The 24046-nt window shown below is 50.8% G+C and overlaps 2 protein-coding genes across 2 annotated transcripts in view; both read right to left on the bottom strand.

Annotated features, from left to right (window-relative positions):
* The window catches only part of KIF18B (kinesin family member 18B), a 28218-nt gene extending 24752 nt beyond the window's left edge, over positions 1 to 3466 (bottom strand). The window contains exon 1 of the mRNA XM_003414502.4: positions 1188 to 3466. The gene's annotated coding sequence lies outside the window, so the exon portion shown is untranslated. The remainder of the gene's footprint in view (positions 1 to 1187) is intronic.
* A 12397-nt stretch (positions 3467 to 15863) lies between these two features.
* C1QL1 (complement C1q like 1) lies at positions 15864 to 22546 on the bottom strand. The gene is made up of 2 exons (XM_064271020.1): positions 21892 to 22546; positions 15864 to 16193 (listed from the first exon to the last, which is right to left on the bottom strand). Exons 1-2 carry the CDS (start codon positions 22486 to 22488, stop codon positions 16014 to 16016), a joined length of 777 nt encoding a protein of 258 aa, XP_064127090.1. The 5' UTR covers positions 22489 to 22546; the 3' UTR covers positions 15864 to 16013.
* Between the last annotated feature and the right edge of the window lie 1500 nt (positions 22547 to 24046).

Genomic DNA, 24046 nt, shown 5'->3' with positions numbered 1-24046 from the left:
TTTTAATTTTCTTCTTTTTTAACTTAATTGCTTGTGGAAAAAGAATATAGTTTGTACAATACCAGTTTTGTTTAGATTTGTTTTATGGCCAGGCAGAGGAACAATTTCTACTTGTATTAAAAAAAAAAAAAAAAAGGTATAAATGGTGCTGAATTGGATAATATAAAGACCAACAAATTGAGATGCCTTAAAATATCTCTGTTGCAGTAGAGGTAGGGGAACTAAATAATGAAATAGACATACAAGGGCCTGGATATGTTGGCAGTTGGTGAAACATGGGATATGGTGATGGAGGAGAAAATAGAATAGGGATGAGACTGAAGAAAGCAGTGTAACATAAAGGAGAAGCTCATTCAGAAAAATTCTGTAGACGTTTCCCTTTCTGAGCTAGGTTTAACTTCTCTGAGCCTTAGTTTCCCAACCTATACAATGTAAATAATAATAGCATCTACCTCATTGGGTTGTTGTAAGGATTAAATGAGTTAATCCAAGCCTTGTAAATGCTCAATAAATGTTAGCCATTATTACTAGAATTGATACGATGTAAAGCATTTTCCCACAATGCCATAAGAACCAATGTCTTCAATAAAATTCTGCGGCACAGGCCAGGCTTTATCTTTTCCATGTCATTTCAGTACCCCAGCTAAGAGAGCACCCTAGGAGCAGTTACAGAAGGCCTGGTTTTCTGTCATGCGGATTCAGTCCTTTCTTCATTCAAATATTTACAGAATGCCTGGTTCCTCAGTAAGTGCCTCTGCACTACAGCTCTGCAATCAGTTCTTCTGTGTGTATGTGGGGAGAGGAGCCTAACTACTCCACATAGATGTGCAGAGGGTCTCCAGTTCTGGGACCTCCACTGTGCAGGAGAACCCATTTCTTCCTTACACATGGCCAGGAGGACAGCTCCCTAACTTAGGAACGTGAAGATGTGTAGGCCGGACCTGGGTCCTATACCGGGGTTCCGATCTTCACTGCAGATGCGTAAGGAAGCGCCCTGTTCCCGGCACCGCTCCCCGCCCTGCTCAGAGGGGCCCACCCAGGACCTGCCGGCGCGGTGCGAGGGCTCTGTCTCAGAGCTCCACGGTCACGTCCCGCACAAAGGAGGCCGGGCTCCGGCTCCAGTCCACGAGCAGCTGAGTCCGTGCGCCCCAGACCTCAGAGGAGGAGCCCGCCAGACCTGGGCTTACCCTGCGCCGGTTCCTCGCAGCTGGTGTCGCCGATCGCTCCCGGGTCCCTCAGGGGGCGGACAAGAGGCCTAGACTACAGGAGACGGCGCCCCAGCCCTCCTAAACCCGCGCCAACCTCCGCCCGGCGCAGGGCTTTCAAATTAGCCGGATCGGCGATTCCGCTCTTCCCATTGGTCACTGCCCGGGTCGCTGATTGGCTGTTTCCTAAGTAACAAGGTCCAGCCGGAGGTGGCGGGAGCTGTCAACAGTGCGCTTGCGCACTTCCCCTTCCTGCTGATCAGAGATTTTGAAATAGCGTCCTCAAGGCTGAAAGGACAGGACTGACAGGAAGAAACCTGGATGGCGTTAGGAAATAGGGGGTCGCGGCATGTCTCTGTCATCCCGTTCATAATAAGTTACGCCTACCGGACATCCAACCGGTTTTCAAACCTGCTTTGTCTGGAGGCTAAGTCAGCATCCGCATAATCCAAGACCAGGTTCTCAGCAGCTGTTTAGAATCTCTTCCCGGTTCGCGACCTTTCCAAAACTGAACTTCAGTAGCAGCCTTGATGTGGAAAAGTCGGTAGAGGCGGAGAATGGCAGTTCCACCCTCTCGGCCTTGACAGTGTCAGGGCGTCATGGACTGTTGTATTTGAGGGTTGTCCCCTTAAGGCACTGATGAGCAGCTCTACCTCCTTCCACCACAGCCACCCACACCTTGGTGGAATAACCTCATGCTGATCTCCAGAGGCTGTGAGGTCGAAGAGAGAGCCTTACACTGAAATCAGGAAACCTGAGTTTCCAGTGTTGGCTTATTAACTAGTGCTGAGACTGCACAAGTCACTTCAGCTGTCTGAGAGGCAGTTTCCTCATCTTTTTATTAAAACAACAACAACGTTGCTGTGGAATGATTCCAACGCGGCCCTATAGGACAGAGTAGAACTGCCCCATAGGGTTTCCAAAGCTGCAAACCTTTTGAAAGCAGACTGGCACATCTTTCTCTGGGGAGCTAAGCTCTAAAGGAGGAGTGCACCACGGGTACCTGCCCTAATTATTTAGTGCTACTATAACAGAAATATCACAGTGGAGGGCTTTAACAAACAAATTTATTTTCTTACTGTTCGGGAGGCTAGATGCCCGAATTCAGGGCACCAGCTCTGGGGGAATTGTCCCTCCCCCGTCCCGCCAGGCTCTGGAGGAAGGCCCTTGTCTCTTCTGAGCTTCAGTTTCTGGGTGATTTTCATGTGCCTTGGCATCTCTCTTCCCCCCTTTCTTCTTCTGCCTTGCTTGTTTAATCTCTTTTATACCTCAAAAGAGATTGACTCAAGACACACCCTTCACTAATCCTGTCTTGTTAACATAACAAACACAACCCATTACCAAACGGGATTATAACCACAGGCATGTCGTTAGGTGCCCTCCAGTCATTCTGACTCATAGCGATCTTATGTACAACAGAATGAAACACTGCCCGGTCTGGCACCATCCTCACAATCTTTGCTATGTTTGAGCCCATTGTTGCAGCCACTGTGTCAATCCATCTCATTGAAGGTTTTCCTCTTTTTCACTGACCCTCTACTTTACCAAGCATGTTTTCCTTCTCCAGGGACTGATCCCTCCTGATAATATGCCCAAAGTCTGTGAGACATAGTCTTGCCGTCGTTGCTTCTAAGGAACATCCTGGTTCTACTTCTTCCAAGACAGGTTTGTTTGTTCTTTCATCAGTCCGTGGTATATTCAATATTCTTCACCAACACCACAGTTTGAAGGTGTCAGTTCTTCTCCGGCCTATGTATGGGATCCTCATGAGCACGATTAAGTGTTCTGAGATTCCCGTTCTTCCCCATGTTATCCATAATTTGTTACAACCCATACAGTCAAATGCCTTTGTATAGTCAATAAAACACAGGTAAACATCTTTCTGGTATTCTCTGCCTTCAGCCAAGATCCATCTGACATCAGTAATGACATCCCTCGTTCCATGTTCTTTTCTCAATCTGGCTTGAATTTCTGGCAGTTCCCTGTCAATGTCAGCACTTACAACACATATTTTGGGTGGACACAATTCAGCCCATAACAGCACCAAACTCCGAGATGGAGATTAGTGTGTGGAATAGAAGGAGGAGGAAGCAGGATTGGACAGAGGAGACATTGAGCTTTGAAGGTGAGAAGACCCTTCAGAGTTGTCCTGAGTAGGGGCTGGAGAGCTGGGCCTTTACACTCCCATGTTGATCAGTCATTGGAAGCAGGCAGCCCTGAGAAAAAAATATGATGTTGGGTGAGCAGCTCACCTCAGTGGAGGCGATCCCTGAAGGGGGCTGGTAGGTGAGAGCCATCTGCTTGCAGCGCTCCCAGCAGCTGGGGGAACAGATCCTTCAGTCTGGAAGGAGACCTGGGCAGCACATCGCAGTGCAGCATCCACTGCAGGAGGTAAAGATGAAAGTTTAAGGACAGTGAGTGATGTTTGAAATAGCTGCTATTACAGTGGAGACAGTTATGATGTGGCAGGCGTGGTATCAGGTGCCGAGCGAGGCATTGTCCTACCTGGAAGATACTCTCAGTCTGGCCTTGGAGACAAGCAGGTAACTGCTGGGGAAGTTCAGGGAGGCTTCACAAAAGAGCAGGCAATATACCTGGGATTTGAATAATGGGCAGGTGTTCTGCAGGCAGTTGAAGTGACCAAGGGCCTAGCAGACCCACCCCCAGCTATGGGCAGACAGGGAGAGCTCTGTAACTCTCCTGGCCTAGATGGTTGTCCTAGCCCAGGATGGGACTCCTCAGTCAGGGAACAAAGGAACTTGTGCCCTGGGGTCCTGGAAAGGAGCCCTTTAATTTTCCCTTGACCTTCTGGGAAGAGGCAGAAGCCTGGCTCCCTGCACAAGCTGCACAGGCAGCAGACATTGTGGGGAGGGGTGTCCACTGACTCAGGAGAGGACAGTGTACTCTGGCAGAGAAGGAGTGAGATTCAACCCTTCCCTTACTTGAGGGACAGAGGGCTGTGCTCAGAAAGGGTAAGCAATGTGACCTTGGATGAGCTACTTCACCTCTTTGTGCCTCAGTTTTGTCCTCAGAAAAATGGGGATGATGATAGTAACTATCTTGTAGGAGCATTATAAGGCTTAAATGAACAAATATATGCAAAATTATTAAAACAGTGGTACATAAGCTACTGTTATAAATTAACTGTTGATACAGAGATGACAGTGTATGTTTTTCTCCACCATCTCTTGCTCCAATACTCCCCAGGCCTCTGGGCAAGGAAGGTGGAAATTCTCAGCTACCTGGGTCCTAGCCCTGCACCCACAGCCCTGGAAGGACAACTTCAGCAACAACTCTGGTCAGGCGGAGGGTCTGACTTTGGAGAGGCATGTGTTCATCATAAAACCTTTCTAAACACGTTGTTACATGTCATCGAGTTGTTTTCGATTCATAGTGACCCATGTGACATGCTAGTGAAACTGCCCCATAGGGTTTTCTTGGCTGTAATCTTTACAGGAGCAGATCAGCAGGTCTTTCTCCCGCTGAGCTGCTGGGTGGGTTCAAACTGCCAACCACTTTTGTTAGCAGCCAAGTGCCTAACGGTTTGTCACCAGGGTTCCTTTCTAGACATTATGTAAATAAAAAATGTAAGCCTTCGCTTATGCTAGCTCCCTCAGAAGTAACCCCTGTTAATAGTTTGAAAGCCTTCCTTCCCCTCCTTTCCTCTCTAATGCCACTATGTCTGGGGCGTATCTGTATGATTCCTATATCTCGAATCTCTGGGTGGGTTCTTATCCACCTCTGGAGCCTCAATACTATGCTAGGGCCTAGCCCATAGGAGATGTCCAGTAATGTTTGTTGAACTAAATGGAGCAAGTAGAGACAGGAACAGTTGAATGGGTCAGTGGATTGAGTTGTGTCCCCCCAAAATATCTATCAAATTGGCTAGGTTGTGATTCCCTTGTATTTTCTACCATTTTATATTCTGATGTGATTTCCCTATGTGTTGTAAATCCTATCAATATGATGTAATAAGATGGATTAGTGGCCATTATACTGATGAGGTATAAAAGATTAGATAGTGTCTTAAGCCAACCTCTTTTGAGATATAAAAGAGAGAAGCAAGCGGAGACATGGAAACATCATACCACCAAGAAAGCAGTGCCAGGAGATTAGCGCATCCTTTGAACCTGAGATTCCTGCACTGAGATGCTCCCGGACCAAGGGAAGGCTGATGACAAGGACCTTCCTCCCGAGCTGACAGGGAGAGAAAGCCTTCCCCTGGAGCTGGTGCCTGAATTCAGACTTCCAGCCTACTGGACTGTGAGATAATAAACTTCTCTTTGTTAAAGCCATCCACTTGTGGTATTTCTGTTATAGCAGCACTAGGTGACTAAGACTGCCAGGGTGTCAGGAGTACTCCTGTGCTCTCACCCCAAATTGGAGGCCACAGAGTAGAAAGGTGGGAGAGTTCACAATGGAGACCAGCGGACTCAGGGTACTCCATTCACAGTACTTAGCCCCACATCCTGGATAACCCAAACTACCCCCTTTCCTAGTGTCCCACGCTCACTTTGGGGTTACCAAGATGGGAGAACAACCCAGATGTCTTCATCTTCATCAGTGATCGTCTCCAGCTCAGGCATTGAAGTACAGTCAAAAGAAATTTACATCATTGGGTTATAATATTATGTATTTGAATTTTGCTTCATAACTTACAAAACAGGTTCTCACATATTACCTCACAATAGCCCTTCAAGTTGTTATTTTTCATTATCCAACTCCATTTTATAGATGGCGAAATCAAGGCTGAGAGAGGTTGTTGTCGTTGTTAGGTGCTGTCGAGTTTGTCCCGACTCATAGTGACCCCATATACAACAGAACGCAACACTGCCCGGTCCTGTGCCATCCTCACAATCGTTGCTATGTTTGAGCAAATTGTTGCAGCCACTGTGTCAATCCATCTTGTTAAGGGTCTTCCTCTTTTTTGATGACCCTCTGCTTTACCAAGCATGATGTCCTTCTCCAGGGACTTGGCCCTCCTGATAATACCCAAAGTACTTGAGATGAAGTCTCTCCATCCTTGCTTCTAAGGAGCATTATGGCTGTACTTCTTCCAAGACAGATTTGTTCATTCTTCTGGAAGTCCAGTATTTATTCAGTATTCTTTGCCGACACCATAATTCAAAGGCATTAATTCTTCTTTGGTCTTCCTTATTCATTGTCCAACTTTCACATGCCTATGAGGTGATTGAAAATACTAATGTATTGGGTCGGGTACACCTTGGTTCTCAAAAGTGCCATCTTTGCTTTTTAACACTAAAGAGGTCTTTTGCAGCAGATTTGCCCAATGCGATATATCGTTTTATTGATTGCTGCTTTCATGGGCGTTGATTGTGAATCCAAGCAAAATGAAATCCTTGACAACTTCAATCTTTTCTCCACTTATCATGATGTTGCTTTTTGGTCCAGTTGTGAAGATTTTTGTTTTCTTTATGTTGAGACGTGATCCGTACTGAAGGCTGTAGTCTTTGATCTTCGTTAGTAAATGCTTCAAATCCTGTTTGCTTTCAGCAGGCAAGGTTGTGTCATCTGCACATGGAAGATTGTTAATGAGTCTTCCACCAATCCTGATGCCTCATCCTTCTTCATGTAGTCGAGATTCTGGGATTACTTGCTCAGATTGAAGTATGGTGAAAGGATACAATCCTGACACACACCCTTCCTGATTTTAAACCACACAGTATCCCCTTGTTCTGTTCGAACAGCTCCCTCTTGGTCTATGTACAGATTCTTCATGAACACAATTAAGTGTTCTGGAATTCCCATTCTTCCCAATGTTATCCATAATTTGTTATGATCCACACACTCAAATGCCTTTGCATAGTCAATAAAACACAGGTAAACATCTTTCTGGTATTCTCTACTTTCAGCCAAGATCCGTCTGTTATCAGCAATTAATCTTGCTCCACGTCCTCTTTTGAATCTGGCTTGAATTTCTGGCAGTTCCCTGTCAATGTACTGCTGCAACTGCTTTTGAATGATCTTCAGCAAAATATTACTTGTGTGGTAGTAATGATATTGTTTGATAATTTCTGGATTCTGTTGGATTGTCTTGTTTTGGAATGGGCATCTATTCAAGGCAGTTGGCCAAGTAGCTGTCTTCTAAATTTCTTGACATAGAAGAGTGAGTACCTCCAGTGTAGCATCCGTTTGTTGAAACATCTCAGTTGGCATTCAGTCAGTTCCTGGAGGCTTATTTTTCACCATTGCCTTAAGTACAGCTTAGACTTCTTCCTTCAGTACCACCAGTTCTTGATCATATGCTGCTTCCTGAAATGGTTGAACATCAGCCACTTCTTTTTGGTACAGTGACTCTGTATTCCTTCCATCTTCTTTTGATGCTTACTGCATTGTTCGATATTTTCCATGTAGAAGCCTTCAATATTGCAACTCGAGGCTTGAATTTTTTCTTCCGTTCCTTTAGCTTGGGAAATGCTGAGCATGTTCTTCCCTCTTGGTTTTCTAACTCCAGATCTTTGCACACTTTATTATAATGCTTTGTCTTCTTAAGCTGCCCTTTGAAATCTTCTCTGCAGTTCTTTTACTTCATCATTTCTTCTGTTCGCTTTAGCTACTCTATGTTCAAGAGCAAGTTTCAGAGTCTCTTCTGACATCCATTTTGGTCTTTCCTGTTTTTTTAATGAACTTTTGCTTTCTTTGTGTATGATATCCTTGATATCATTCCACAGCTTGTCTGGTCGTCGGTCATTAGCGTTCAGTGCATCAAATCTATTCTTGAGATGGTCTCTAAATTCAGGTAGGATATACTCAAGGTCTTATTTCAGTTCTTGTGGACTTCATGTAATTTTCTTCAGCTTCAACTTGAACTTGCATATGAGCAATTGATGGTCTATTTCTCATTCAGCCCCTGGCCTTGTTCTGACTGATGATATTGAGCTTCTCTCTCATCTCTTTCCACAGATGTAGCCGATTTGATTCCTGTGTATTCCATCTAGTGAGGTCCACGTGTATAGTCACCATTTATGTTGTTGAAAAAAGGTATTTGCAGTAAGGAAGTCATTGGTCTTGCAAAATTATATCATGTGATCTCTAGCATCATTTCTATCACCAAGGCCATATTTTCCAACCACCAGTCCTTCTTCTTTGTTTCTAACTTTCACGTTCCAATCACCAGTAATTATCAATGCATCTTGATTGCATGTTTGATCAATTTCAGACTGCAGAAGTTGGTAAAATCTTCAATTTCCTAATCTTTGGCATTAGTGGTTGATGTGTAAATTTGAATAATAGTCATACTAACTGGTCTTCCTTGTAGGCGTATAGATATTATCCTATCACTGACAGTGTTGTACTTCAGGAGAGATCTTGAAATGTTCTTTTTGATGATAGACGCTATGCCATTCCTCTTCAATTTCTCATTCCTGGCATAGCAGACCATATGATTCTCCAATTCAAAATGGCCACTACCAGTCCATTTCAGCTCACAAATACCTAGAATATCAATCTTTGCGTGTTCCGTTTCATTTTTGATGATTTCCAATTTTCCTAGATTCATACTTTTACTTTCCACTTTCTGGCTATTAATGGATGTTTGCAGCTGCTGCTTCTTATTTTGAGTCATGCCAAGGGCAAGAGGAATACAGAATAGGTGGTGAAAGAAAATAGTTCTAAATACCAGTTATAATCAAGTGACCAGTTGCAGAAACGAGGACCGTAATTGTTATGAGTATTTCTTCCTTGTATGTATGCATCAAATATTTTTGTTTTCTTCACTTATAAAATATAAAATGTAAACAAGACTAGTGTGTTTTCAGTGTAAGTGTGTCAGTCGTATCATGTTAGGTGTGAGTATGGCTTTATAATTGTCTTTATTCAGAGATTATGTATGGTTTCAGAAGATGTGTACAAGTGCCAAGTTTACAAGGGGTGGACTGTGATCGTTAAGGTTGCATGCCAACTTGGCAAGACCGTGATTCTCAGTGGTTTGGTAGTTATGATGTAGTTTGGCAGTCATAAAATGATGCAGTCACCTCCATGATGAGATCTGCTGTGAGTAGCCAATAAATTGAAAGAGAGTTTCTTTGGGGTTATGGCCTGCATCCAGTATAGGTGGACTTTCTGGCAAGGCTTTTGGGCTTTTGCTCACTCTGGATCCTGCAGCTGACTTCTGTTCATCAGACCTCCAGTTCTTGGGACTTCAGCTAGCAGATTACCTGCAGATCTTGGAATTTGTCGGCCTCTGCAGCCTCTGAGCCAGAGTCCTGTTGTCTGACTTGCCAGTCTTGGGTTCACCAGCCCCTGAGGCTATGTGAGACAGGAGAAATCTCCAGCCTGACCCATGGACTTGGGGCTTCCCAGCCTCTACAACTGTGTGAGCCATTTCCTTGATATAAATCTCTCTCTCTCTCTCTATGTATATAAATGCTTCATTGGTTTTGTTTCTCTGGAGAACTCAGCCTAAGACATTTCCCAAAACACTGAGCATGGAAATGGTGGAGCCAAGACTCGAGCCCAGTTCTTCTGTCTCCATTTACTGTCATTCTAATGGTTCCCACTGCCTCTTGTTCTAGCTCTAGCTCTGCCCCGAACCAACCCAGGTAAACTTGGGTTTCTCTCTGGCCCTCAGTTTTTCCAGCTGTTAATGGGGAGATGCTCTTCAGTCTGGGCAGTTGGGGCAAATGGGTAGCACATGGAAAATATGGGGTTGGCCCTCTGGTCCTTTTTTCCTCCAGCCCCTTACCCCCCACCCCAGCTGCCACCTCTCAGTAACCCTTCCACCTTCCCATTTCCAAACATGGGTATACTTTTCACTTCTACTTCATTATCACCTCATTTGTAGGATTTTAAGGTTTGTTACCTGGAAGGGAGTGAAGAGCTCACACCTCCAGTTCCGCTTTTCAAATATACCTTCACCACTTGTGAAAATAACCTTATTAACAGCATCTAACCTGCGACAGCTTGTGGGGGCACCAAGATAAATAAATGCAGAAGGAATTAGGGTAGGGGAAACAGCACAGCTGGCTGTGGCAGTGCAGCCTCTGGACCCTGGACTTTTCTCCCAGCCCTTGGGGGTCCTGGAGATGTTGTCAGGCTCAGCAGAACATGGGCGAGGCCCACATTTGTCTTGGCTGCCTTCTCGGGGTCTCTGTCACCTGCCTCCTCCGCTGGCACTCAGACATCCTCAAGGAAACAGTCCCTGTGCCTCTCCAGCTTCCCTGTCCCCTGGATGCTTGTCCAGGATTGATTCTCTGGGCAGCTCCCCCTCTGAGCAGTAAATGAAATATCGGTTACCAGGAGTGAGGCGGGAGGCAATTAACCCCTAGACCTCGTCATGGCAGATGTGTTTGTAGCAAGCTGAAGCGCAGAGCCGAGCGCACATGCTTGGCCTTCCTGCAAAGTTATCCAATTAGGGCAGCCCCCAGCAGTGGGCCCCGCTGCCCCCTCTGGTTCCCATAACCCCAGAAACCAGGACAGCACTAGCCCCTAGGGCTGCCAGCTGTTTGGGCGCAGGACAGTCTGCCATTACCCATGTGGGGGAGCTCCAGGGGCACCTCTGTCCTCTTAACTCTCCTGGCAGGGACATTATTCGTTAATTAATCATACATCTTTCTAAAGGGAAGGCAGTCTGCGGAGGTTTCTTGCTTCCTTTCTCCAGAGTAGATCCACCATTCTGCCTGTCCAGTCTCCCTCCTACCAACCACACAGCCCTGTCCCCTGGGAATGTTTGTGTGCTGGGAAAGCCCTTGCCTGAGGAGGAGGGAGACACAGGCACTGCCTCCAGGGAGTTGCCAGTCTGAGGGGGAGACAGGCTCTGCCGTCAGAGAGCCCCCAGCTGGCTGAGGAAACAGAGCCTTACCTTCAGGGAACCTCCATTCCAATGGTAGAGACCTCTCTCTGGTCTCAGAGAGCCCTAGTTTAATTAAAAAAAAAAAAAAAGTGACTACCCTCAGAGCCACAGTCTCTGCATCTAGGACACCCCCAAATCTCTGGTCACAGGGGAGATACAGGCCCTGTTCTCAAGCAGAGCAGCTGACAGTCTAAGGAGAAAACCCAGTCTGTGTCTTTGAGGACCCCCAATCTGATGGAGGAGATACAGGCTTGCCCTTGGGGAGTCCCATCTAAGGAAAAAAAAACCCACAAAATGTTGCCCTTGGGGAGCCCCTGACTGATGGGGAGACAGACATCTCCCCAACAGGTTTCCCTGTAGCTGGGTTGCTGCCTGAGTGACAAGCAGCTGGCATGGCACCACAGGCCACTCCTTGTACCCTGCAAAGACTTCGGTCCAGTTTCAGCTGTGCCACAAACTTGCTGCATGACCATGGGCAAGTCATGAATTTTCTCCAGGCTCTTGATTTCCTCTTCTGCAAAATGGGGATTTTAGTTCCATATGTCAAATGGCGTGGAGATTTTCAGGTCATCAAAAAAAGGAAAGCAAGCAAACGAGCCAGCTGACCAGGCGGGCAGGTGCTAGGAAATGGTGAATGTGCTTTTTATTGTACCAGAGGTCCTGGACCAGTCCCTGTGACTCTGGAGAGGGCTAGGGGGCCTCCCAGGTGTGGTGGCTGGGCAATTCCAGATCATTGTGGCCATTAAAAATCACAGGAGGCTGTGTGGGCACTGGGGGACAAAAGGGGGGAGTGCCTTCTAATCTAATCACTCTTCCCACTGAGACTCTAGTTCCAACCAGACCTGCCAGGGGTTTTATTGGGTTTGTGGGGACCCGCAGATTTCAATCTTCAGACCCCACAGGGAAGGAACAAGCATTAAGCTAATTTTATTAAATGGCCACAGCTGGTAGTGGGGGGAAGTGGGGAATAGAAGGGAAGATAAAGAAAGTTATTCAAGTCTGCCAGCCATGACAAGGGTCTATACATGGGGCCTGGGTAGGAGGGAGGCTGCCCCTCCTTCCTGTCTCTCCAGCTGAGCCAGACTGGGGAGGGGAGCCCAGATGGGACCTTTCCTCACTGCAGAACCCTGGAGTCTCCAAGAGGCTCACCCCATGCCTGCTGCCCAGGGCAGATGCTTGAAAATACACCAGGCCTCTGTGGGGCTGGGTAGGGGTGGAGGTGCTGGGCTCAGGTGATGACAGGAGCTGAGCTGCCCCAAAGCCGCCCTTCCTTAGCTCTGCTTTGGAAATCCCAAATCTTTGTGAAACATGGTATACTGGATAAGTGCATTTGCCCTTTCCTAGCTCTGTGATCTTGGCAAGTTACTTAACCTTTTTGAGCCTTAGTTTCCTCAACTAAGATGGATACAATAACAGCATCCACATAAAAGGGCATGAGAACATTTCCTGTAAATCCACCCCCGCCCCACCACACACACCCATGAGCCAATATTTATAAAGTTCTGTCATGGTATCTGACACAGAGTGGGTGCTCTCTAAATATTAGCTATTATTATGACAGTCTATGACTGCCAAGTCCCCAGTTACAGGAGGTAAGGGAGGCAGTGGCAGGCCAAGCAAACTTAGTGTGTTATCGCCAAAGAGAACGGCTTCTTGGATTCAAATGCAATCACAGAATTTAGCAACTGTGTCACCTTAAGCAAGCTGTTTAACCGCCCTAAAAGAAGAAAGAAGTCTTTCTTTGGGTGGTGCGAACAGTTAGCATGCTTGGCTGCTAACTGAAAGGTTGGAGGCTCGAGTCTACCCAGAGGCACCTTGGATGAAATGCTTGGCTATCTACTTCTGAAAAATCAACTATTGAAAACCCTATGGAGTGAGCTCTACTCTGACATACATGGGGTTGCCACATGTTGGAGTCAACAGCAAACTAGTTGGTTGGTTAGAAGAATGAAATCTACCCATCCAACCTCCCAGGGTTGTTGGAAGACTTGAGCGATGGCATACCTGAAAGCATTTTGCAAACTTGAAAGTGATTTAAAAACAATAAAAGCTGTGTTTATTAAGCATATACATGGATTGCAATTCATAGTGGCCCCACGTGACAGAGTACAACTGCCCCATAGGGTTTCCCTAGGCTGTAATCTTCATAAAGCAGATCACCAGGTCTTTCTCCCATGGAGCCACTGGGGAGTTCAAACTGCCAACCTTTTGGTTAGCAGCCAAGCACCTAACCATTGCACCACTAGGGATCCTTATCACGTGTATTGTATCTCTTTAATCCTCAGTCAAGTGAGATAGGTCTTGTTAACTTACATTTTATGGATGAGAAAACTGAGGCCCAGAGGTGAACTACTGGATCAAGGTCAACCAGCCTTTAGTGCAAAGCTTGTTCCTTTCATTGCTGCTACTAACCCAGAACTCAGTTTGGGAGGGTGACTTGCCCAGGATCACACACAGTGGCACTGGGACAAGAATCTAGGCCTCCTAGTTTAAAGCTCGCCATGCCTTTGGATATTTTCAGGGATACAAAAATGGAATTTTTCCACCGTGAAAGACTATGAGTAACTGGCTGATTTCCATGCCAGCTGCCCATGACCACTTGGACTGTGCTGGACATTGGGCCCTATTAAGGCTTGAATTGTGTTCCCCCAGAAGATACGTTGAAGTCCTAATCCCCTGTATCTGTGAATTTGGCCTTGTTTGGAAATAGAGTCTTCAAAGATGTTATCAGTTAAATTAGGATGTGGTCACACTGGAGTAGGGAGATCCTAATCCAATATGAGTGACATCCTTACAGAAAGAGGAGAAGAGACACAGAGAGAAGACAGCTATGTGAAGACAGAGGCAGAGATAGGAGTGACACATCTACGAGAAATACCAAGGATTGCCAGAAACCACCAGAGGCTGGGAGAAGGCCAGGGAGGATCTTTCCCTAGAGCCTTTAGAGAGAGCATGGCCCTGCTGACGCCTTAATTTCAGACTTCTGGCCCCCATAATTGCAAGCCATAAATTTCTGTTGTTTTAAGATATCCATTTGGTGGTACTTCATCACAGGACCCTAGGAAACTAATATAGGTCCCTGGCCCACCTCCTCCTGGCAGCTCTGACTCTGGCACCTGGCTCCCCCCAGACCCACAGGAAGCTTCCACTAGACCTCAGCATAGCGGAGAGTAGGGATGCTGTGAGATCTTAGACAAATCACAGCCTCTCTCTGGGCCTCACTTCTAGGTCTGAACAACGGGGAAGTTTGAGTACATGAGAACTGAGGTCCATTACAAAGGGACAGTCCAGGGTATCAAAGACTTGGTCTCAGCCAGTGTCTGAACTCCACACTTCATCCTCCTTCTTATCCATTTCAGGCCCAGCCAGTGAACTATTTCCCTGCAAATTCTTCAATCTTTAAGTGTAACCTCTTGCTGTCAGAGGGAATTCAGGGGTTGCCAGTGCACTTTAACGTTAGTCTGGACAAACTGAATATGAAGGGGGAATTTTACAACAAAATATTATTGATCCCTTTTCAACAGTAACAGACATCTTTTGGGGGTTAGCTGGGGTTTTAGATGATCTCCTCTGCCCCCAGCCCTGGCCCCATCTAAGGGAAATCATTTACACCTTACATCTCAGTTCCTACACTGTAGTCTCCCACTGCCTTCTGAGCTGAAAATGACTTCTCATCCTGGGACAAATCTCATCCTGGAGAGAAACGACTCAGTTAAGTGGGCCTCAGTGACAGCCTAGCTCCCTGTCCCTTCCTGTATCCCTGCAGGTGCCACCCCCTTCCTGGATTCTGCCCCCTCCACTTCTCCCCACTAGTCCCTTTTTCCATCCCAAACCTGGCTTTTCTTTGGATGCTCTTGGACAAACCCTGGTCTCCACCCCTGAACTGAGCCAGTGGCATGAACACAAAAGGCAAGGGGTAATGCTCTACTGGACCAAGGAGGCCCATAGACCACCTTCCTTGCAATAAGAACCCCCTGGTGACATGTATGGAGCAGGTGGACCTGGAGTCAGCCAGGCCAGCTGTTCCACTTTGGTGATGGTGACAGAGGGGCTGATGGTTGGGGAGATATTCATGGTCTGTCTGGTTCTAGGCTGGCACCTGTTTTTAGTGACCTGGGCATTCGTACCAGCTTCCAGTCACTTGGGCTTATAAGTGAAAGTGTAGAGACCCAGTTAAGAAGGTAATGGGGCTGAGTGGGGATGGAGAGGCTCAGGGACGAGCAGAAGAACAGGGCAACAAGAAGGTCCCACTAGAATGCTGAGAGCAAAGCAGCTCACACAGTCTCAGCGTGGAGTCTGAGTTACCTTTCTTTTTTTTTTTTTTTAACCACCAACGGGGTGGGGTCCTACCTCAGGCCCAAGAAGAGGCTGGCTTCTCTGTTCTCATTTCTGCCCTTTCAAAGCCATCCTTTCCCAGTACGCTGAGGTGGTGGAAATCCACAGACCCCTACTGCAGCCCCTCCCCAGGGCACAGACCGAAACTCCGCGGGGTGGAAGTGTTTTTATTATAGCTTTGGTCAGACGGGGCGCAGCGGAGCCGGTCTGGGGCTTTGGGGGTGCTGGGAAGCTCTCCAGTCCCCAAACCACCCATCCCCCAGGTGGCGCCACCCCGGAGCGGGGGGAGGCCAGCGCATCTGAGCGCTGGAAGAGACCCACCACCCACCGCCGCGACCTCTCCCTGGCTGGGGCGGGCTGGAGGGCGGAGGTGGTCAGTAAACAGTCCTATTGTACAAATATACAGCGCGGGCTGGGGGGCGGGGAAGTCAAGCCCTCCAACACCGGGACGGGGCGGGGCGCGCCAGGCTGGGCTCTGCGGCCAGCCGGCAGGCGGTGGGGCTGTGGCCCGGGTGGTGGTGACATAGGCCGGGGCATCAGAGCTGGGGAAGACCGGCAGACAGGCACAGGCAGAGAGGGGCGCGAGCGGGGGACAAGTCATTCTCAGCCCCCCGCCAGAGGGGACCCCCGGGCCATGGAGGATGGAAGGGGGCGCAGGGAGCTCAATCGGAGTAGATGATGAAGCCGGAAAATGTGCTGTATTTGTTGCTGTTGCCGCCATGCGCTTTGCCTCCGTCCAGCTTGATGAAGACCTCGTCGCCCGCGTCCAGGTGCAGGATCACGCTGTTGCTGGCGTAGTCGTAGTTCTGGTCCGCGTCCTGGGCAATGGCGCTGGCCCGCACCTGCAGGGGTGGTGTGGGGAGGAGAGCGATGGGGGGGCGGGGGGAGAAGGTAGGGAGGGGGAAGGAGAGGAGCGGATCAGGGAGGGAAGGGGGCTGGCTGTTAGAGGTGAGTCGGCCACACCGGGAGGATTTGGAGGCCCTAAACCCAGCCACCAGTGCCTTCTCCACCACCCCTCCCAACTTTTCCAGTCATAACTTTGTGTATTTGGGGAGGGGTCATAGAGGCGTGGATTTTTTAGTCAAGTCACATGGAAGTCTGAATTTGGAGTCATGGTGGAATCTTCCTCCCTAACTCATCTAAGTCTTAGCATCTGGCCTGCCCGGGGAACCTCTAGGATGTACCAGACTGGAACTGCCCTCCTTGCAGACAAGGATTCTCTGGACCCCCAGGGTGGAGGGCCATTCCCTCTCTCATCATTCCTTCCTCTTTAATAATAACATTTCAGCCACATCCACCCTCTCTTAATGTCAGTGGATGGACACAAGAACTAAGGGTAGCCCCATAGTTCTAGTTGCTAGGCCAATGCCAGACTGCTAGCAACCACCCCAGAACCAGAACAGGTCTGTAGCCTCCTTGTCTGAAGTTCTTTCCAGAGCCTCTCACACATATCCACCCACCACCGCAGCAGTGATGGAAGGCCTGATGATCCTTTCCCCTCCCAAAGTTCAGATTAGGGCTGGGTGTTGGTCTCCAACGAGCTGTAGCCTGTTACCCCACCAAGTGGGGAGGGAGGTCCTGCAGGAGATGGGGCAAGAGAGCACCAGCATTTGGGTAAAACACTTGCCATCACTTTTGGGGGCTCTGACTATATTCATAAGATAGTGGGGTGGGTGTATGTGTGGTGGTGGGTGAATTCCCTCCCAGCATTCCTCTCTAACAGCTGAGGCCAGGAAAGCCCTGAGCCTTGGGATCTGGGGCCTCCCCAGGATATCCTGGGTGGAGAGTGGAAGGGAGGAGCCATCTCCAAGGTTCCTTCTTGTGGGGAAAGAATGCATTGAACCAGGTTCTTTCAGCAGGCTTCTCAAAGGCTCTTTTCCATCCTGCCCCTCCTCAGAAGGGAGCTCCCCCTACAGCTGATATTCTGGGCTGGACCAGGCTGAATTAGGGGAGGGGACCAGGCTCCCTCCTGGGGAGGCAGAATGGCAGGTCAGCTGTGTCAAAGCTGCTGACTCAGCAGCAACGCCGCAAGAATGAGGACCAAACATATTTGCATGCAGTCTTCCATTTAAAGCCCAAATCTCTCCAGCCCCTTCTCTCCCCTCAACCTCTTCTTCCCCAGCCTGGGAAGGAACTGTTTGGGCACTTAGCTGGGAAAACTCCTGGTCTAGCTAAGGGGGAGGGGATAAAGTGAGGGCAAGATGCTGTTTATCAATAAGCTCAGTTTCTCTATCTGGAAAATAGACGAGGAGACCCTGCCTCACCACTGCCACTTTTGTGAAAGCCTTTTGATGGTGAAGGAAAAAAAAGGTTAAATATTGACGAGGCTTTAAGCTACTAAGAAAGAGTTGAAAGCAAGCAGCCAACTTCCGTATTGTTCCCTGGGCCCTAATCCTGGTAGTATTTATTATTATACATGCATTTCATTATCTTTGCTAATAAATTACTACTAATAACAATTATTTTTATTACCCAGATTAATTTAGCCTTAATGCATTAAAACAGTATGCTCCTTAATAACCAAATCCATTAGAATACAGTCATCTGTCATTAGGAATCTCCTGCTGATATGACAGCCATCAGAAGTGTTATGCTTATGTTTATTATTTATTCATCACTATGACTGTTGCTGTAATTATCCTAATTATCCACAGAGGCAGGGAGAATTTATGCCCTTCTATCCTTAGACAGTGGGGGATCCGAGAATGGAACCCAGGGGTCCTGATTCTCTGCCCAAGACCAGAAGCAGTTGAGGCACTCAGCTCTTGGTGGGGGCCAAGGGGATGTTTGAGGAATTGAGGTTGCCATGGAAGCAGAAAAACATGTCAGGGACTTGTCATGAGGGGGCTCCCTAGAATCAACTTCTGAAGAGTTGCCAGGAGGGGAAACTGAGGCCATGCTCTGACCAGGAGCCCAGAATGGGGGAGAACACAGGGAACCTGCCACAGCTTACAGATCAATGCTGGGTCTTGGATGTGCAGGCATCGCTCCATGGGCAGCCAGCCTGGCCCACAGGGACTCGAGCTTTCACACACTTGCTGGGCCCCTACTGTCCTTGGGTTGTGTTCAGCTGCTAACCATGTGCTAACACACATGGGGTCACCACGAGTCAGAATCAACTCGAGGGCAACAAGTTTGGTTTTGACTTACTGTGACAGACACTGTGCTCTATGCTGTGAAAGGCATTACGGGTCAGAGAGGGTATCTGGGGACCCCTCTCCCATCACCAGGTGAGAAGCTGATCTCCAGTTAGGTGTTTATACCACAGCCCTCAGTCTAGACACCCCACCACTTCTGACCTCTGCTAGATGCAGCCTCTGCTGGCCAATCCCTTGCCCATTTTTAATACTCATCTTCCCACAGCCCACTTCCCTGGACATAGGCCCTGGCCTATCTCCACTCCCCCATTCCCAGCCAAGTTTATCAATTCTGTGCCCTTCCTGACCCATCTCAACTACAGGCAGCTCACCTTGCCCAGGGCACTGCCCCCAACCTAGCACCCCTTCCTCAGGTTCCTCAGGCTCCCCAAGTCCTAATGACCAAGGCTTGATGCCAGAGGACTGGGGCTGGTGACCCAAAGCTACCCTGGGTAGAGGGTGGACAAGGAGGCTGGGCCTCAGACAAAGAGAGAGAGGGGGTCTCGGCACCAGGCATGAAGGCGGCGAGCCCCAGCAATCTTGCCCAGGGAAGGTCCAGGGCCAGATGCAGCTGTGTCTCCTTGCAGAAATACTGGAAGCCTCTCTGCAGGCAGAAAGCCAGGGAGGAAAAACACAGAGCCCAGGGTCACCCTTGGTCCTGAAGGCATGGGAGGGGCAAGCACCTCTCTTCTATTCCCATCCATTGCCCAGCCCTGTCCTTTTTCCTTTGCGCACTAGAACGTCCTCTTCACCTCTGAGCTAGCCATTCCCTATACTTTTCTCCCTGCCCCTGTTTCCTCACCTCACCTTGGAATCCAGGTTTACCATCTTCTGCCCCTGCCCCTCAGGGGCTGGGGACTGAGCTGGGGGTGGCCCCACTGAACTGCTGCCCCTAGCCAACACATCTGGGGACAGGAGTTGCCCACTGGGCTCCCAGTCCACCTTTAACATGGCACTCATTGGAGTGTGTTACTGTCTGATTGCCACTGTCTCCCCTGCACAGATCATGAGTTCTAGGAGGGCAGGTATCAAGCCCCAAAAGCGCCTCCTAGTAGGGGCTCAAAACAAATGTGTGGAATGCCTAATGTGACTGAGCAAGTCTCTTGGGCAATCTCGAAGCAGTCACAAAGGATGTGTGTGACTTGTTTCTCTTCTTTTATTTGGCAAGAGGGTAAAATGGTCTGAAAGGTCAGCGGTTCGAACCCACCAGCCACTCTGCGGGAGAAAGATGTGGCAGTCTGCTTCCATAAAGATTACAGACTTGGAAACCCTATGGGGTAGTTCTACTCTGTCCTATAGGGTCTCTATGAATTGGAATTGACTCGATGGCAACTCATGATCTGTGCAGGGGAGACAGTGGCAATCAGACAGTAACACACTCCAATGAGTGCCATGTTAAAGGTGGACTGGGAGCCCAGTGGGCAACTCCTGTCCCCAATTGACTCGATGGCAACAGGGTTTTTAAATGGTCTGAGTAACTGTATTAAAATACTGGGTCTTAGAAACCCCCAGTTAAAGCCATCTCCTTTTTCCTACTGGCCCATGGCCCTACCTCCAGTGAGCACCCCTCATTAGGCTCTGCCAAAGCCCTGCCCTGCCCTGCCCTGCCAGAGGTGAAAGAAGGGGCTTTTGAGCCTGTTTCACCTGAAGTGCCCCTTCCTCCACACACATATACCCATCCTTGGGACCTCCTCTCACTTTGTCTCTCAGGCCCTCATGTGACCCCCTGAGGTGGTACACAGCCCACTGGTGGGCTGGTGACTGCCTCACTATCCAGGCAATCTGAGTCCCCAGCCCCCTGAACCCTCAGCTTCATGCCAGCCCAAACTTTCTTTGGGAAAGGAAGAAATTCCATTGATGAAGGTGACATTGCTGCATGCCTTATTGGTGACTAATAAGGGGAATTGTGCGGCTATCTGCAAAATAAGCCTCCTACACTGGGGCCTGCCCTTTGGTCAGGAACCAAGGACAAAGAGGAGAGACATGGGGAAGCCTGATAGACACAAGTGGGATAGAGAGACACAAGGAATAGAGCAGATGGGGCTTAGAACCTGGGGAGAGAGGCCAGAAACCCAGGGAGAGACAGACAGGAATGGTAGACACAGGGGTGAAAGAAACAGGAAAGAAACTGAGAGACAGGGGAAAGAGGCAAGGGAGAGGCAGAAACCAGAGACAGAGAGAAGCAGGCAGGGGAGAGAGAAGGGGCAGACCTGCAAGCATCTGGAAGGCTTTTTGCTGACTCCCCAATGCCTGCCCACACCTTCACCCACTCCTCCCTCCAGCCTTGAGGACCCACTGGACAGCAGGGCCTCAGGGCAGTGCTGCATGGGGAGGGTTCCAACAGGGCCTTGGGTCGCAGTCTGACCAGCCCAGCTTGAGTTCTGACTGGTGAGGGCTCCCCTTCTTCCCCAAGAATGCTCAGCCTGATCACACCCACGGCGGGGGGGGCGGTACCCAGGCCACCCTGGGCTGGGAACCCTGAAGGGGGGTGGGGAGGGAGAGGGCTGTGGAGCTGGGCAAAGTTGTCACTCTGAAGCAGGATTGGTTCGAGGTTAGTTTCCCCGCTGGCCGCTTCAAGGAGAGTACCTCGCGCTCGTGGGTTCTCACACCAGAGTCCCCACGCACTCTGCGCCTGCCAGCTTTGGTCCCCAGGTTGCGGGCAGGGAACTGAGAGGTTCCCCCGACACTCCAAGAGTCAGGAGAGGTTAGATCTGGGAGACAGAGAGGAGGGGGAATTTCCTCCTCTTTGCCCCGCCTCTGGAGGAAAAAGTTTTCCCCCGAGGCAGCCCTCTTGCTCCCGGGAGCTCAGGGACAGAGCGGAGGGACTGCGCAGTGTCGGTTTTTGCTAAGGGTGTCAGATCCGCGCAGTGGTCCCTTCCGAGGGCGAGGGACGTATAGTCCTTCCGGTTCTCTTTGCCTTTGTGCCCGAAACCTCTCCTACAGCCTGCCTTCTCCGCTTGCGCGCACAGCCGCGCGCCCGAGCGCCCGCGGGCGCCAAGGCTGCTTTCCCCACCCGCTGCTCCCGAGCCCATCTTTGCCCTCTCCATTGCCCGCTGGTAGCAGTCTGAACCTCAGCTACCAGATGCCACCTTCCCAGGGTCAAACCCCCAAGGGTCAGTCCGCCCACCCGGGAGCCCTGCGCTCTGACAAGTTGGGCTAGATAACCGCTTTTCGGTTCTGTGGATACCCAGCAGCGTCTGCCTCAGACAGCGCCTGGGAACCGAGGAGTTAGGGATGCCAGCAGGCTCTGACCATTCTTGCATGTGATGCCTACGTGAGACTGCTGTGGGGTCCCCACCAGCGCCCGCCTGGCGCACCTGTCGACTCTGACACTGTGCCTATCTGCCCTGGGCTCCCTGGGTGCCCTACCCCCAGGCTGGCCCCATACCCCCGCCGGGCCCACCTGGCCATTCTTGCAGAGGTCCGCCCACATACTGGTGCCGTCGCCGCCGCGCATGAGGACATGGTAGGTGAAAAAGTAGGTGCCAGGAATGTTGCACGTAAACTTGCCGCTGGCCGCGTCGTAATTGTTGCCTAGGTTGGTGACCACATCGTCGAACTTGAGCACTTCGTAACCCTCGTGGGGGTTCTTGAGGCCGGCGTAGAAGGCCACACGCGGCACTGTGGTGTAGGTGGCTGTGCTGATGGCACCGCTGCCCCCCGCTCCCGGCAGCCCGGGGAGCCCTGGCTTGCCTGGCTCACCCTTCTCCCCGGGCGGCCCCACGGGGCCCGGAGGACCCGGGTCCCCGGGAGGCCCAGGGGGCCCCGGCTTGCCGGTGCGGCCCGGCTTCCCCTGGGGGCCCTGCACCAGCGTGGAGGGCGGGGGCGCGCCGCTTTGCTCGCTCAGGGCGTCGCCGCCGTCGGGTCGCGCGCCGGCGCCGGGGCCCCGCGCGGGGTAGGGGTCGCACACCATGCGACAGGTGCCCAGCATCTCATAGTGGCCGTCCGGGCCGCCCGAGCTCACCAGGACGGGGATGAGCACCACCAACACCAGAAGCATCACCACGCCCGCGGCGGCAGCCAGCAGCGTCTTCCGGCCGGCGCGAAGCCTGGGGAGCGCCGGGCCGCCTGGACGCGCCGTCGGGGCAATGGTGCCGGACGGAGGGGGCGCGGCAGGGCGCCCGCGCTCAGGGGCGGTCCGGCGGCGCTGCGGGCATGGGGCCGGGCAGGGGGAGCCGCGCGATGCTGGCTGCGCTGCGGAGCCCAGCTGCCGACTCCAGCCTCGCGCCTCCCTCCCGCTGCGCGGCCGGACTGAGCGCAGCGGCCACAGCCTCCCGCCTTGTCCTCCCGCCTCCTCGCCGGGGCCACCGCCCCCTCGGCACGGCTCTGCCCCGCCCCTCCGCGCGGCCCGGCGCCCGAGAGGGGTGGGGCTGTGGGCGGGGCCGGCGCCTAATTGGGCCGCGGACGGTAGGGATCCGCCCACCTCTTGGGGAGGGCGAGAAAGGGGCGGGGCCTCGGGGGTAGAGCTGTAGCCCTATGAAGAAGGGGGAGACTGAGGGAGCGAGACACAGAAATGGGGAGGAGGCTAGAAGCTGGAAAACAGAGAGAGGCTCCCGGAGGAAAGGGAGAGCAGGGACCAAAGCGAACGGAAGAGAGGGCAACGGGAGAGCTAGAGAGCGCTGAGGGGGACAGAGAGAGGAGAGACCTCGAGGATCTGTCACGAGGAAAACCGGGAGGGACAGAGGAAGGCGCGAGGGGCCGTGTCCCTCAGGGGGCGGAGATGAGGAGGGGTTGCCCGAGGCTGCAGGGGACAAAGAGAGCGATTGAGGGAAGGACAGAGAGGGGAGCGAGGAGGAAGGACAGGAAGAGGGTTATGAGGCGGGAGAAGAGGGGACGGCCAAAGGAGGATAGGGGAGGGGGCTGTCCCGCACCATGACCTAGCAGACCACCCGTCCAGTGCCCAGTGGGTTCCCGAGTACTGAGATCAGCACTCTTCTCTTTTCTGGCTCCTTACTCCTTGCTGCTCCCGAGCCTGCCTTTCCCCAGGAGGGCTAGGATCTTGGATACCCTCCTCGACAGGGCTAGCGACTCAAGGGACACGAGCACTGTCATTAAAGTAGGATTTGTACAGACCTCTCTCCCCTAGTATAGTCAGGCCAGGCCGGGCTCCTTTTTCTTGGGACCCGCTTCCACCATCTTCCTCTGATCAGGCCCTTTATCACTGATTCTAGACAAGGAAAAAATGGGGATCTTAAGAAAATGAGTATCCCCGCATTATTTCTCCATCTGAGAATAAGAAGACATCCCTGGGTGGTGGCCCCCTTTCCCAGCCACCAGGACGGGTTGACCCCACCCAGCTCCTCAGCCCTCCTCCTTCAGCCTCCTGTGTGGGCTCCCGAAGTCTTCTCCCGACCAGGTTGTGTGAGGCACTCCTCTTCCTCAAAGGCAGTAAAGTGTTGATGTTGCATAAACTGAAATGTGTCTAGTTCCATCAAAATATTTGTCACATTATTTGAGGCCCAGCTCTTGCTGCTCCACTGCCAGCCACCGGGGAGGGCTCTGTCATTCCGAGCAGGGCTGGCTGCTGCAGAGGGCCCCACCAGCCTCTGCCTTCTCTC

Source organism: Loxodonta africana, chromosome 18, assembly GCF_030014295.1.
Source record: "Loxodonta africana isolate mLoxAfr1 chromosome 18, mLoxAfr1.hap2, whole genome shotgun sequence".
NCBI classification, from domain to species: domain Eukaryota; kingdom Metazoa; phylum Chordata; class Mammalia; order Proboscidea; family Elephantidae; genus Loxodonta; species Loxodonta africana.
This window is presented reverse-complemented; position numbering and strand designations above follow the sequence as displayed.